Here is a 16,470-nt window from a genome sequence, read left to right as displayed (position 1 = left end):
CATCCCAATAAGCCAGCCTTCCAACTTTAATTCATACTAGCATGGATCTGCCTTCTTGTTTGATATCATAAGCAAATTAACATTATTTTAGGTACATGTAAAATACAAATACTTTTGATTCCAAAAGTATTATACAACAAGATCAAAACACAAGCCTCAAGTAAAAAAATAATTAAAAAACAACCATAAACAATTTATTTAGCAGCTTTATCGTAGTGAACTTGACATAAACCAGCCGGACATAATGTTTTCTGCAAAAATTTAACAAGTATCAGCCTATCATGTATATTATCAATGCACGTGGCTATCTTAGGGACCTGTGGAAAGCTAAATCCCAAGGTGTTTCCATATAGAGGAATAAATCTGATCCATCCAAATTTAGATTGCAGATATCATATATTTGTGCATCCGCATTATTATCACTTTATAAGCAAGAAACATATCATATGAATAAGTTTTTGAATTTAAACCGAGATAATAGTAAGGACAAAAATTGATATGTATGATACCTTGTTATTTCTTTCCTCAGCTATAATTTCGTCGAGAACACCCATGATATGGATTTGGCTAGATTGCGACACAGAATATTTTACGGTACACTTGTCTTCAATGATAACATTGTCATTGGTGATTTCCATTTTGGAAGCAGTATCAGATGAAAAACTTACTTCAGAATTGGATCTCTAATCTGTAAATTATTAAAAAGAAAAAATAAAAAAATCATAAACACAATTCAAGTATAAATAGAACAGAACTCAACAAATGCAAATGTAAAATTGCAAACTTCTAAAAGTATGGCCCTCAAATGAATGAAAGTGAAATCACCACATAGAATATTGGCTAAATAAAATAAAAATTATAGTCACTAGGTAATTAGCACTAAAATTATGAAGGAAATTAAATAGGAACCTGACTTGTTAGTTGTTCTGCCAAGATATCTGGGAAGGAAACCTACAAAAATAGCAAGAAAAGAGTCTCTGATGGATCCCATGTAAGTTATTCAATCGTCACCCTTCAAAATTCCAAGAACACCAATGCCCAACAGTAAATAAAGATATTGTTTCAAGAATCTAAGATCCGTACATAGAGATTTGAACATCATAAAACAAGTAAAACCAAATCTCAATCCTCAACCTTCATAACCTCCAGTTTAAAGACGATCTCAAGTTAAAGCAGCATATGAAAACCCAGCATGATCATGGATCATAAAACAACATAAAAGAGTATTATCATAATGTAGACAATTTGTCCAACTAATAAAACAATTGAAACATGAAGATAAAATATCAGAAGGCCTTCATAATGACAACTATTCCCAGAAAACTCCAGAAAAATATAGAAAACAAATTCGAGAAAATCATTTTTAATATAGTCATTATAATAAGATTACAAGCAATATACTGCATGAGAGTACTTTTTGAGTTACATACAAATGCTATTTTGACAATAAGGGGTATTCCATAGTTCAAACTTTTCAAGATATCTAATTTCACCCCAACACAAGTTTAGAAGAAAGAACAATTGAATACCCAAAAAAATATACCGATACTGCCCCAGGAAGCCAATATAAACCCACTTAGAAACCATTGCAAATTTGCATAAGTTCAACCAATGCGAAGAATGGGTACCTGCAGGAGTCACAACAACAACCTGAGCTTGAGAAACCACAGCCTGATATGCCAAGGAGGGCGGCAGCGGCAGAGCAGGGGCGTACAACACTAGAATTGTACGCATTCATGACATCCTGCATGCCCTTGAGCAGATTCTGAACCCAAAACTTCTCCTGTTCCAAACGGCCACGTTCTTGAACCAGCCAGACTTTCTGCTCCAACGTAATATACTCGTCCAAAATTCCAGCCAAACTCAACAAGATCTTCGGAGCCTTCAACATTAAATCATAAAATCAATAAGCAAACAAGACTCATCAAAAATTTCGGCATAAAAAACACAGAAAACCAAGAACGATGATTACCTTGTGAACGATGTATCAGTTTATATAAATGTATCATTTATCTAGTAAACAATGTTCCAAAAATAACATTGTCAACTCTTGTTCTTTCAATATGAAGAAGTTCGTTAAATGACCCTGCTTGAATTTACTCCATTATATGAAAGAACAAAAACAGAAAATTATTAATAAACTCGATCCATAAAATCAACATATCTTATAAAAATAATCCCAAAAATGAAAAAAATAAAAACAATTTTACTTTATGTTGTTAAATACTTGTGCTCTCAGCCATTAAACTCAAATACTTGTTCACATGTTCATCATTCTTAAAAACTCTAACTGTCCACAAAATCTTGTCCAAATTGAATTTTAAAAGTTTGAATGTTTCAATAGAAGTCGACGCCAAATAACTTCTACATAACCCCGGTCATCACACAAATAAATCATGATGTCTTCAATCAACAGGGAAAAAGGAGAGAAAAAGAACATGTCATCAAATTACAGGGGCAGTTTTAACAATCAATTATTCATAGAATTAAGATATAAGTTCTGTACGTAGAAGAAAGAAAAATATATATTAATATTAATTAACGGTAAAAAAAAAAAAGAAAGAAAATGGAAGATTTCGTGTTAGGAGTGAAAGAGAGTCGATCTTATCTTTAATTGTTTGACCCCTAATTTTCTCTTTGGAACAGATAATTCCACACATTTTGTACAGAGAGAGATCCAGCAGCTTCACAAGGGGACATAAATTTGACAAAAGAGTCATTAATAACAAGTCATAACAAAAGTAAATTACCATAGATATCAAAGTTGTTACCTCAATAAATTATATGGTTTGCAGCGGAGTCAAACAAACACTAACAATGTGCGAAGTCAAGTCAATCGGCACCAAACACAGAATCTCTTAATTAAAATTATGAGAAAAACACAAAATAAATGTGGGAATAAACATATCACGTAAATTAGAGAGTAGCAGCCACCTGGATTCCAAAAAAAATGTATATCTGTTACAGAAAACGTACCAATGATCGTTTCTGCTTTAATTAATCTAAAGACAATATGATAACATGTGTCTTGAATCAATAGAAAATTAATCAAAATCATGAAACATAAATAGCCAGATTACACCTACTTTAGATTGATCGATTACAGAGTTATGACCCCTTTTAGATTGACCGATTACAGGATCACCTCCCAGCATTTGGATAATTACCAGAGTTGGATTTCAAACAAGCATGTAGAACTCTAAAGAATGCTTCATAAATTAGTCCTTGGTCATATACTTTAATTTCGAAATAACTCACTTCAATATCTTTAAAAAGACAACTAAAAAAAATAAAGGAGAAATAAGACCGCAAGATATAATTCAAATAATGACAATAATCCATCTTAATCATGATTATACTAGCAAACTGACAACAAAAACCAAATAACGCAATGAAAGACAAAATATGATCATGTTTCATTTCGGTCCTCACTTCCTTAGTCCAATAATAATTAAATAGTAAGTCCCAGTTCTCTTCACATGACAGCAATAAATGGTTTTTCTCTACCTTTCGTGTCTCTTAAATTCAAAAGAGTAGATATACTGCAAGTTTGTTAAAACCAACCCAGGTTTATTCTGTAGACAAAAAAAAAATGGAAAAGTTGTGTCAGTTGCAATGAAATGCTTCCAGCATCATTTAGGTAATAAATATGCAATTTCCTCACATCCTTTTTCGTATGAGCATCTCTAACAAAGGTTGAGTATAATTCAGTGGCCAGTGAAACAGAATCATTGTTCAATACTTCTAAGATCCTGCTAAAAATACTTGGAAGAGACTGTATTGCATTTTCTACCAACTCATAGCACACATTAATACCCTGCAATGTCTAGAGACTTGTGTGTAAACTAGAAAAAGAAAGTTAAAAAAAACAATGACAGCACCGTAGGCCATACCTGCGATCCTAAATCCAGACAAGCCTCTGTGTATTTTGTAGGAGAAAGAGCAGCATTTATTTTTATATCAGTTTCCTTCCTCTCTAATTCTGCAAGCTGATGTTGGGCCTTTTGGAGTTTCTTCTTGTGATATGGACTTCATAATGGAAACAAATTTTGAAAGCATATAAAAGGCAAATTCTATGCTGGAATACCGTCTAAAAGACTACATTTGTTCTTACATTTCATAGTTTACATTTTGGACCATTATCTGAGCAGCCTCAGCAAGAAAAATATGATATCTTTTTCATAAGAACGCACTATTGTCTCCCAATCACCCTGTAAAACTCGTAAACATTTTGTCACAACTAGTACGTAAAAAGTTCAAAGGAACAAACAGACAGCAGAACAAAATTTACATAGCTATGAAATTGCGTGTCTTACAGCTGGAGCTGAAAGCCGGCCAAACATATTACAGCTCTCTTGAGTGTACTTGAGAAGAATCTCATACACTTTATTGGCCTCCAGGTAGTCAATCCCTGAAAACTCATAATGCTTAAAAATGGAAATCACATAAAGCACCGAGGAGTAGATAAAGATTGGAAGAACTAGAAAAAAAACCTTGGGGTCGAGGGTTAGGAAAAAAGGATCAACGTCTTTCGGGAGTGATGTAAACGTAGTCGTAATCTTTGCCCTCAAAGCAGCCATTCTCTTCCTCCAATCCAATGGAATACTCTTCCGATCCACCAACCATTCTTCAGAAGTGTAAACCTTTTTTTCCCTAATTTAACCGAAAAATTATCTAAAATATAAACAACAGATTCAGTGACAAACCTCTGAGGCGAGTAAATGTGATGTCGATAGGGAGGTTCGTTCTGAATTTCATCTTGCTTTTGCATCTTCATTCGCCGGCCTAAAAATAACAAAAACCAACAGTGACCAAAACTGATAGGTCAAAAAATCGATTTCAACAACATAAAATTGAAAGGCCAAGGTTCAGATATCTGCCCGAGAATAACAGAAAATAACTTATATTGTTTTTAAAATCTATCCAACAACAAACTTTGCGCAAAAATATTAGATCGAAAGAAAGATTGAAACCATTAATCGAAATAAAGAAAAACACATAATATGATTTGCTAACTCCCAAGAGAAATTTGGGTTAGCTAAAGCTTGGGGTAGCTTCAAGGAGGTCGGACGACTAGTTTCCAGCGATCGATCGGCGCCGGAGAAGAGCTGGGTTGAAGGGGGAGACGGGATGAGGGTTAGGGATTGGGTTTCTTTTTCTCGTTCCTTCACTTAAGCCTAAAGCTTGGTAGTAGTAGGTTATTATGTATTGCGTATATTTTTTAAAATAAAAAATAAAAATAAATTAAAAGTAACAACGACAACGGATTACAAAAAATGTTGTCTTACATCATAAAAAGCACGCACATAGACAACGGTTAATTAAAACCATTGTCGTAGGTCATAAAAAACCCGCTCATAGACAACGGTTTTTAAAAACCGTTGTCTTTGATATATGTAAGACAACGGTTTTTTAAAAACCGTTGTCGTTTTTAATTAATATATGGCCAACGACAACGTTTTTTGTAAAAACCGTTGTTAAAGACCAAACGACAACAGTTTATATATAAAACCGTTGTTTTTTTAGTGTGGTTAATTAACATATTTGTTGTAGTGACATCACTATTGTATGACAGATTTCCACACCAAACATAGCAGATTCTAAAATGAATAGTGTGAACCTTTAAATCCCATTTCTATTCTGACATAGACAACCACTGGAAATAACTCCTTCCATTTTCTGAACAATAGATATGTAAATTAGTTGTAAAACTTTGACTAAAATCCAAACATATGCATCTAACGTAAATGATCAAACAAAGTATTATATTGTACATCATTCTCTCTGCAAGGTATATTAACCATCCCGAAATTCTACTGCACCAAATCTTGTGTGCATGGATAGACAGTCATTATCGCAATCCCCTGGGAAAATAGCTATGGACTTGACCGAAGTGATGCATAACCACCGAGATGAATTGAAATCCATTAAATATTTCACAGCACTATATCTCATTGAATAATATAAATTTCAGTTTGGTGGTTGATAGGGCATTTAATACCCATCTTTGGCTTCCCACGTATATTATTATATTGCATCCAGCACATGCATTTCCAAACAAATATACTTCCCCTCCACCAAAGTTTTGTTCGCAAGGCAGTATTCCCATCAACTGCACAACATGTCTTTTGGGAATAGCTCTTCATCCTCTAATTCATGGCCAGTCAGCAACATGAAGAAAGATGAACCAATTGAAATTATACTCTTGTCAAGCGATTCCGAAGATGCTGAAGATGATGAAGATTTCCACATTGATGATGATGTGGAAGATGATGAAGATTTCCAGATTGATGAACAAGTCGAAGTTGTGCAGCTGTCTTCGGACGACGAAGACGAAGTTATAGATAACTCTAATCTTGGGAGTGAGTCAACAGACAAGTTTTCTGAAACTTCTTTCGAATCATCATTCCTTGATGTTGATAGTGCAAGTGCAGAAGTTGGTTCTCAAAGCACCGAAGGTAATGCTACCAGTAATGATACTTCCCTTATCGTCATTGAAGATAGCAACTCTGAATCACATAGAAGTGGCAACTCCGTCTCCTCGTCCTCACTTTTCTGAAGTAAGGCGTCGAGATAACATAATGATACACTAGTATGTAAAGTCAGTGTTCGATGATTGAACCTCGTATTTTGCCAACCATTTTCAACAAGGTTATCTTTGCCCTGTTCATTGTCGTTATAAGTGTTATATGCAGCACATGGATAACACAGGGTCTAACTAAGTGAGAGGTCCTGCATCGTCGATGTACCAACTTGGCTATGTAATGTGATGACATGATATGTGGAAATGTGATGCTATATCCGCACCATGTTAGGCTATAAACCTTCTGAAGTGCATGTTTTGTACTTCTCATTTTCCAAAACTTAAGTCTCTGCTTATGTGTTTGTTGTGTTAACTATATAAATTTACTCATTTCATAGCCTATTACTTAAGTGATCCCAGCTGCTGATAGAAATGTTATTTTGGTATCATTGGTTTATTAAATGATCAAGTAACATAATGTTTAGTACAAAGTATGTAACATGGCTGCTAAGTATATTTTTTGGGGAAACTTAAGTAAAAACATGCCTCATCAAGAAACACAATGTTTCACAATATTTGAAACAAAATATATACAGTTATGCACAAACATTCATGCTCGAAGACATCTGGTTTAGCAATTCTAAAATTACCATGCAAAACTCTGCAGATGGTTTCGAACCACAACCTCTACAGTTTTTGCCACTACTCATAAACGCCAAATGTGTTTCAAGGTAATGCTATGTGCAATCTCGCAATCCAAAATCATATTTATCACAAACAAAGAACTGCAAAAATCATGGAACACAATATGAAGCAAAATAATTATTATATATAAACACATCAGAGATCCAAAACCTCTGGAAAGTATGTTACAACATGCCTTTGTCAGATACATTGCGATATTACAGAAACAGATTACCACAATTCTGATGGACATTCCTTCAAAAACAGATTACCACAATACATATATTGCATCAAAGGCATGGTATCTTCTAAATGCACTTCATAAGTCCATGACTTCAAAAAAATAACTTCATTGATGACCATTCCACTAACACAATTCATCAAAAACCAGAAAATGGCCCTCCCCGTAGCAATCGTCTCGCTAAGCTCAATCTTTCAGGATGCTTGTAACGCAAGAACAATGATAACTTCGCGTGGTTGTCCACCAGCAACTCGGTCACAGTAACTTTCTCGTCATCAGTCAACTTAGGTATTGTTTCCATTGCCTTCACTACACTATCTTGTAGATGATTCAGCTTCTCCTCATCCTCATGTTTTTCTGTTTTCAATTCTTTGATGAGGTCCTTCATTGTATCCTTGGTCATGTGTGCAAAATTTGTTATGGCTTCTACAATTGCATCATCATCATCGTCATGTTGCTTACGTTTCTTACCCTTCTTTTTTCCAGCAGACAATGGTATGGACGAGGGTGTGACAGATACAGTCATCGACTCAGCAGCTCCCTCGTCAACATCAAACAAATCCTCTAAGGTCATCCTTGTATTTGTTGGTACTTCAGGTGTCATCGCAAGGACTTCTTGAACTGTAGACACAAAGTGATCACGTTTCTCGCCGTGTGCCCGATCGTTGCCAAAGATTTCTGTCCAGTCGTGGTAATAGGTCCACCTCTTGTGTCGTAGTGTACGTACATTGTGGTCTGCCTATGTATGAAAATCAGCAACAACAAAGTCAGTGGATGAATTGAAAACCAAGAAAATGCGTATAAATTTAAATAAATACCTTAATAAGTGAATCCCACACGTCCGCTGAAGCTTCAATTGTCTTCTCGGTATCATTCCATCTGACTCCACTTTTACTCAGTATTCCCACCAATGCACCATAAAGTTTCTTCCACACGTGAACCTTTGAGTGAATATGGGGATTCCCGCGCAAATTTGCTTCGGGGAATGCTTCTTTCAAGCGATTTTCCAGAAAGCCCAAGTACCCTGGCCGAAATCTGTTGCCGCTTTTCCAACCTTCATTGGATGCCTCTTTTAGCGCTTGTATCAGAACCTCTTCTTCACGTTCACTCCAAGTGCGTCTTATCTTATCAGTTTTCCTGCCCTTTCCAACACAACTCTCACCAGTTTCTCCACTGTCCATGATTCAGTAGTACTTGATAGTGTGTGCCTATTACCAAATGAAATATAATCCAAAGGTGAATCCACAACCCAAAATGAAAATTACCAGAAAACGCAGTAATGAAACCATACAATAATAATCAGAAACCCATCACACTAGATATTCAAACATAAAATACCATAAAATCCTTCAATGACATTCAAGAGGTTTAAAAAACTAAACAACATGTAATTCGAACAGTACATTCACTCAAACGTCATTACTACGAAGCACTATACAAGCTGAGTTTTTTAATTATAATTATTCCACATTGACATTGCAAGGTTCTCCCTCCATACGTCCCAAACATCTGATGATTCAAAGCTGTTGATGAATTCGTCCTGTAACTGAGGGCCTGGACTTACAACCTCCTCGTTCAATTCCTCAATGGGATCATCGGGCATTTCAGTCCTGACGAAGTTATGCAACAACATACAAGCCAAGATGATTTTGTTTTGTGTTTTCAACGGATAGAAAGAAGGACTTCGTAGTATGGCCCATCGTTTTTTCAAAAACCAAATGCTCTTTCAATCACGTTACGAGCTTGAGAGTGTCTCCAATTGAATAACTCCTTATAATTTTGCGGTCCAATTGCACGGTTTCCCCAAGCATCCCTATGGTAACGTACTCGCCTGTAAGGAGTCAAAAAGCCCTCGACATTGGCGTATCCATTGTCACATAGATAATAGCAACCTAAATACCAAACCAAAAATTTATTTCAGCAAAATTACGGTTATGCGTAAGATTTTTCTGATCCAACGTTTATAGTGTATGAGTACTGTAAACAATCATATTGATAAGAAATTCAGAATGTAAACAACCTCTAGGAACTTTAAAAACATCGTCACCGGTCAATGCATCGCGAAGAACTCTCGAATCTGCTGCAGATCCCTCCCATCCCGTAAGTGCATATATGAACTTCATGTCACGGTCGCACACCCCCAGAACGTTGACTGAAATTGTACCTTTTCTTGTTCTATATCGTGCTTTTTCCATGGACGGTACATTTACACTGATATACGTTCCGTCCAATGCACCAAGACATCCCTGTAAAATCACAATGTACTGGTTATTTTGTCAAATATACTTGTATATTTTGAACAAGAAAGAAAACAATTTCTCAAATTACCTTGAACCATTTCCAACTATCGTTAATGCAAGTTTCATCAACAGGCGATGGTTTGACCAGTAGTATGGGATGTAACATGAGTATTGATTGGAGAACTTCATGAAAATGTATGCTGATGGTATGTCCACTACGTACATAGTAATGACCAACCACTCGATTTTTCTTGTGATAAGCCAGTATAGACAGGAACATAGCGACTTTCTCTTTAATACGTGCATATCTCCCCTCTACTAACCCTCAAACATGTGTTACCAAGTAACACAATCGTGCAAATGCATTTCTATTCATCCTTAAGTTCACCACGCACTGCACATCTCCTATGTTAATAATCCTGTTATGGTTCATTTGAACACCTATTTTTTGGGTCATGTTGTATGATGTTGATGATCTACGCCTTTCACGGAGGCGTTTTGCACGTTTTTTTTGTAGATACCGTCTCACAAGTAACAATATCAATATGGAATGACACATTATTTGGTGTAGCATCACAAAAAGTACAACATGCCTATGCTTAATGGCCATCTTCAAAGATACTTCACACTAAATTACAATTAAAAATGAATAACATTAATTGAGTCAAATTGAAAATATGCTTTCATTTTTTTCTTCATTGAGGGATAATATCAAAAAATTAAAAAGCTCAAGACAAGTGTGAAATATACTATGTCATAGCAAATAAGAAACGCATATCAGTTTTTAGTTTGCATTCAACTCATACTCATATTTCTGTAAAAGCTAATTAACCAATACTAAGCTCTTTCCTTCCCAAGAGTTATACTAAAACGCACAAAATCTATGTTATTCAATTTACCCAAATGCTCAAAATTATTTACATATGTCAGATTTATTAATTATTGCAGGGGATAGATTATATGTTCATATATATCAAATTCTTTAATATGTGTCTGACGATGTGTTTTTGTTTGTAAAAAAAAATAGAGTTGAGGAACAGTGATATTACACAAACACTAATGTAACAAATCGTACATGAAGTGAACCAAAAATGGACGTCCCCTAAAAATTATGACAGACTTTGGACAATACGAATACCCATTTTTCTGGTTTTTAAGTTGCGCAGATTTTGGGCCAATAACAATCTTAGCATTAATTTCAACTAATCCCCTAACACCAAAAAATATGTGATCCCAGCCAATTATGTCAAGAAACTTACCTTAAAAATACCGAGTCTTTAAAATGCCTCTGTAATAAGAAGTAATGAAAAGAAAACATCAGGATATCAGAACTCTTTCGATCCATTTGATTGGATCTAGTCGTCAACGATTATGGTGCTTGGTGGTTACCTGCACATCGGATGGGTTTACCGCAGAAAGAGAAATACCCTAATCGTCGCCTTTCATTTCATTGCGGAATAAAGATTACAACCAGTGGTGGGGGTATTCTTGGAACGGTCAAGGATGATAGAAAGAGGGACAAATAATATATGGGTAAAAGATGAGTTTATTTAGACCAACTTAATAACGATATATCCCACCTACGAGATATTAGGAGATATTAGGGTCTATTACAAAACATGCTACCAAACCATGGTTTAGCCTGTTTTATAAGACACTATCTCACCTAATAAGACCAACCAAACGGGCCGTTAGTGTTTTAAAAAGCGTAGTTTAGGTATGTCTAAGCGCTAGGCGATTGCCCACTGTACCGCCTCTATTTTTTTAGAAAAATGATGTTTTTGAATATTGTTACGTTAATTGGCTGCTTAGGTGTATGCCTAGTTGATATCTATACTATTAATAAAGAGAGAGAGCCTAGTAATAACTATCTTTGGTGGGACTTTTTTTAATATTCCAAATATACCCTTAATTTGTTGTTGCTTTTGTGCTTTTTTTTAAATTTAAATTTAATTTAATTTTTTAATTTATTTATTTAAAATTTATTTTTTTTCTTTAGTGAAAAAATGTTTGAATTTGTTCCTTCACAATTATAAATAATTCATATTTTTATTAAAAAAATCGTTCACCTTTTATATTTTGTGTACACGCATCGCGTGTGCCACAGTTGCTAGTATACATACATACATACATACATACATACATACATACATATATATATATATGATATTTTTAAATTTATTTTAATTTTTAAATTTATTTCTTCAAGATTACTGGTCATATTTATCAATCAATTTGTATCCAACGATGAGGAAGAATATGCAATGGATTTGGAATTTGAATTTCCTAAAAAAGAATTATTAAAATGAACAAGAAAAATTAAATATTTAGGCTAAAAATAAAAAAACTCTTTTAAGATCATATCACATATTAATTTTTAATATGTATCTCTAATTCGATCCAACATGTTAAAAACCGTCTACGATAGACATATCCAAAGAAAAAACGCCAGATAACCACCTACTACCTCAACGCGGGAAGAAATTCCCCAGCGTTGCGGGTTCGATCCTCGTGCGGAGCATATTTTCTGCTGAAATATTGTGTGGGTATGCTCTGGGGATTGGGTCATGTGTTCCCTCCTTCAGGTCCGTGCCGCTCGTGCACATCCCTCGATTTATCCTCCGCATGACCCAATGGGCCTCTAACTCATGTGGAATGGGGTCCCCTTCGGAAACCCTTTAAAAAGCTAAAAACTCCTCTATTAATTTTTTATCTTATCTTAAAAACATAAATAAATAACGGTAAATTGCTGAAAAATCCCCAATGCAAACATGTTTTGCTCTGAACTCCCTAGCCACTTTTTTGTACCACAATTTTTGTTAATTTGTATCACATCTTATATGGTTTTGTACCACATGATGTATAATGTTGTACCACATTTTATGACTAAGGAGTCCAAAACAAAACATGTTTGCATTTGGGGATTTTTGAGCAAATTGCCCAATAAATAATTTTACTCGACTTATTTTATTCGCACTTTGGTAGAGCCGATCGAGGAAAGCCACATTAGACTCAGAAACTGGAGAAAAAGAGCTTGGAATTCTAATGGCGGAGGTGAAGTTGTTTGGTTTTTGGGGAAGCCCATATAGCCGCAGAGTTGAAATGGCTCTAAAACTAAAGGGAGTGGAATATGAATACATAGAAGAAGATATTATAGGCAACAAGTCCCCACGGCTTCTTCAATACAATCCAGTCCACAAAAAAGTTCCCCTGCTGCTGCACAATGGTATGCCGATTGCTGAGTCGTTGGTGATTCTTGAATATATTGATGAAACTTGGAAAAATGGGCAATCCATCTTGCCCAATCATCCTCACGACAGAGCCTTGGCTCGTTTCTGGGCTAAATTCCTCGATGAGACGGTACTTTTGTTGTCCTTTTCTTTTCTTTTTGTTTTTGTTTTAAGAACCCAAGATCAGAATAGGGATCCATATTCTGAGTATTTTCCTTATTATATTTGGATGGATTAGTTTGTTTTCTATAAATTCACAAGTTTGTTTGTTTACCTTTTTTTTTCTGCTTCGATAACAAATTTGGGTTGATTCAATTTCTTCAAAACAAATTTGGTCATTTATAAGTTAATTTACCATCTTCGGCCAGTAATTCAATCTTAGTATATAATTCATTGTTTAAAAAATGAGATTAAACGAGAATTAAACGGTATTAAACGTGAAACGTGATGAAAACGCTAAGATTCAGGTAAAAACGTGAAAAAAACTGTTAACTCTAAGTTGATCATATTAAACGTGATTAAATTTGTTTAATCTAATCGAGATTAAACGTAATTTTTAAAAAAAAATTAAAATTTTTTATTTTTTAAAATAAATTATATCAATTTAAAGATCTCAAAATTAAACAATTTTTTTCAAAATCAAATAAATAAATTCGCTCATATATTTTTATTTTTTAAAATAAATTATATCAATTTAAAGATCTCAAAATAAAACCATTTTCTTCAAAATCAAATAAATAAATTTGCTCATATATTTTTCAAAACTTTTTTCTTCAAAATTCTTGTGTTCTGGGTAATGTTTAAAAATTTTTATGCGGTCTAGCTATAGACATTGCTAAAAATTATAGTTTTTATATTTTTTTGCTTTTAAAAATTTGAGAAATTACGTGTTACTATTAAATATTATATATGTGTGTTATTTAGCCTATATATTGGTAATAGATGATTAAAATTTTTAATAAGAGCTTGAAACTTTTTTCCACGTTTTAACTTGTATTAAACACGTTTAAACTTATGAAACTTGAAACTTGATCTCGACGTTTCGTCACGTTTCGCGTTTCTTAGAACATATATTTTTTTTCATAGATGATGTGGTGTTGGAAAGAATATGTAGTTCTGTGAGTACCAAAATTGAAAAAGAAGGTTCGCCCTATGCGATTAAGAATTAAGACCGTGAATCGACCAACAAACATGACCAAAAAAATGAAAAACGTACAAGTTACAAATTTAATTCACCGGATTATATATTCTCCTTCATACTAGCAATTCCATAAGATGTGTAGTGATTAGCTTGTTTTGATTCAGTGCTGGAGAGCATGTAAGAAGGCTTACTTGAGTGGAGGAAAGGAGCAAGTGAAAGCCAAGGAAGAAGCGGAAGAATCGCTAAAATTGCTTGACAATGAGCTAAAAGGCAAGAAATTCTTCGGAGGAGATAGCATTGGGCTGGTTGATATTGCTGCCAATTTAATTGCATATTGGCCTGTTATTATTGCTGAAATAGTGGGAGTTGAGCTCATTACAAATGATAAGTTCCCGAATTTGTGTGCGTGGATGGACGAGTACCTCAACTCGAACGTTGTCAAGGAACATCTGCCTGATCGGGATAAGTTGGCCGAACATATCCGGACTTGGTTTCAGAAGACCAGTCCAGTTCAATGAGAGCCATCCATTGTTCATGTCACGTGAGAAAACTAGTTGCAATTCTTGCTTATTTTCTGCGTGCCGTTCAATAAGTTAGGCCTTTTTCTCCTACATATTTATGTATTTTATGAGAGAGGCTAATATGTGATTGAAAAATATATTTCATGAACAGCTGAAGTAAGTAATTTTGGTTTTACAGGTTGTGTGAAATTTTGATCAACCAATGTTTCCTCCCTCTTGAAATTTCCTAATAATTTAATGTATTATTGACTATATAAGTCATGACATGGTCCATGATCTTATCTGATAATTTAATTCAAAATTTGACCATGTAGCTTGCTCATTGAGTCCTTGTTATTTTACTTGGTCATAACATTTATTGTCTTGTCTACGCAACCATTGATTCCTCGACTTGGAGGAGTTCCAATTTTATTCTCCCTATAAGAAAGAGCTCCCAACAAGAACAGAAGTACATTCATAAACTCAAACCAAAAAAATCCTATAACTGTAATGGCTGAAGTGAAGTTATTTGGCGCCTGGGGAAGCCCCTTCACCCATAGAGTGGAAATGGCGCTGAAACTGAAAGGAGTCGAATACGAATTCATAGAAGAAGACGTGAGAAACAAGTCCCCTCAGCTTCTTCAGTACAATCCAGTTCACAAAAAAATTCCTGTGCTGCTACACGACGGTAAGCCGATCGCCGAGTCGTTGCTGATTCTTGAATATATCGATGAAACTTGGGAAGATGGGCCATCCATCCTGCCGAAACATCCTTATGATCGAGCCATGGCGCGTTTCTGGGCTAAGTTCCTGGATGACAAGGTACTGAGTTATTCAATTATTATTATTATTTTTTATTTATGATTTGATAGTTTCTTGAGATCGTTGTAAACTGGTGAATTTGTTTTGTTTTAGTGCGTGACAACATTGTGGAAGGCTTGTTGGATTCCAGGGGAGGAGCATGTGAAGGACAAGGAAGAAGCAGAGGACTGCCTGAAACTTATTGATAACGAGCTAAAAGGCAAGAAATTCTTCGGCGGAGATAACATTGGGCTGGCCGACATTGCTGCCAATTTTATTGCCTTTTGGTTTGTGATTATTGGTGAGGTGGTGGGAATCGAACTCATGACCAAAGACAAGTTCCCGAACTTGTGTGCGTGGATAGACGAGTTCGTCTCGAGCTATAAGGAATATCTGCCTGATCGCGATAAGTTGACCGAGGTTATAAGAGCTCGGTATCTAGAGGCCAGTGCAGCAAAATGATCAAAGCCATCTGTTGTTTATGTTATGGGAGTGAAATAGAATCCATCAAGAAGTTGCGATTCTGTCATATTTTGTATATATAATATAAAAACATAATAACACTGTGTGTTCATGTTTAAAGAATCAGGCTTTGTTTGTTTCACATATTTTTTCCCCTTCCATCCTTCAATCAGTTTCTGGGAGTATTCGATGCTAGTGTGCTTAGCATCAAGATGCAAAAGATATTGGGCCGTTGGATCTAGTTTTTGAAAGAGTGGGTGCCCGATTAGCCAACTTGTGGCTAAGGGCTTTTGTGATTCTATGTGTAAACAATCTTTGTTTAATATAATTTACATTTTTATATTGGCATTTACTTTATCTTTTATCATATTATTATGTTGTGACGTACTATACGATGTTTAGATAAAGACCTTGAATGTACTAGAGTGCATGTAAGATGTGATGGTAGAATTAAATAACTATCATGAAACACATCTTATAATCACTGTATATTCTAAACAGTTCCTAGTCAATTGAGCCGTCCGCTAATAAGGATAAGGATCGCTCGAGATTGAGACTAGCATTTGCGATGCCTAGTACCATGTTTCATTGGTATAAACATAGAGATGTTCGAAGCATGCAAATGGATATTCATATGATGGATGATCG

At 34.9% G+C, this 16,470-nt stretch overlaps 2 protein-coding genes and 1 long non-coding RNA gene across 3 annotated transcripts; 2 read left to right on the top strand and 1 right to left on the bottom strand.

Moving 5' to 3' along the window:
- Positions 1–9,233: 9,233 nt before the first annotated feature.
- Positions 9,234–11,188, bottom strand: LOC140875268 (uncharacterized). Its single transcript, XR_012148386.1, has 4 exons — positions 11,078–11,188; positions 10,948–10,976; positions 9,469–9,694; positions 9,234–9,340 (listed from the first exon to the last, which is right to left on the bottom strand). It is a non-coding gene; the product is annotated as an uncharacterized lncRNA (long non-coding RNA).
- A 1,475-nt stretch (positions 11,189–12,663) lies between these two features.
- Positions 12,664–14,765, top strand: LOC140881383 (probable glutathione S-transferase). Its single transcript, XM_073286654.1, has 2 exons — positions 12,664–13,048; positions 14,224–14,765. The coding sequence occupies exons 1-2, from the start codon at positions 12,734–12,736 to the stop codon at positions 14,575–14,577; spliced, it is 669 nt and encodes a 222-aa protein (XP_073142755.1). The 5' UTR covers positions 12,664–12,733; the 3' UTR covers positions 14,578–14,765.
- Positions 14,766–14,935: 170 nt separating this feature from the next.
- On the top strand, positions 14,936–16,164 carry LOC140881391 (probable glutathione S-transferase). Its single transcript, XM_073286667.1, has 2 exons — positions 14,936–15,381; positions 15,475–16,164. Exons 1-2 carry the CDS (start codon positions 15,070–15,072, stop codon positions 15,820–15,822), a joined length of 660 nt encoding a protein of 219 aa, XP_073142768.1. The 5' UTR covers positions 14,936–15,069; the 3' UTR covers positions 15,823–16,164.
- Positions 16,165–16,470: the final 306 nt, after the last annotated feature.

Source organism: Henckelia pumila, chromosome 1 (assembly GCF_033568475.1).
Source record: "Henckelia pumila isolate YLH828 chromosome 1, ASM3356847v2, whole genome shotgun sequence".
NCBI lineage: Eukaryota > Viridiplantae > Streptophyta > Magnoliopsida > Lamiales > Gesneriaceae > Henckelia > Henckelia pumila.
The sequence above is the reverse complement of the archived record's forward strand: the minus strand, read 5'-3'. Positions and strand labels throughout refer to the sequence as shown.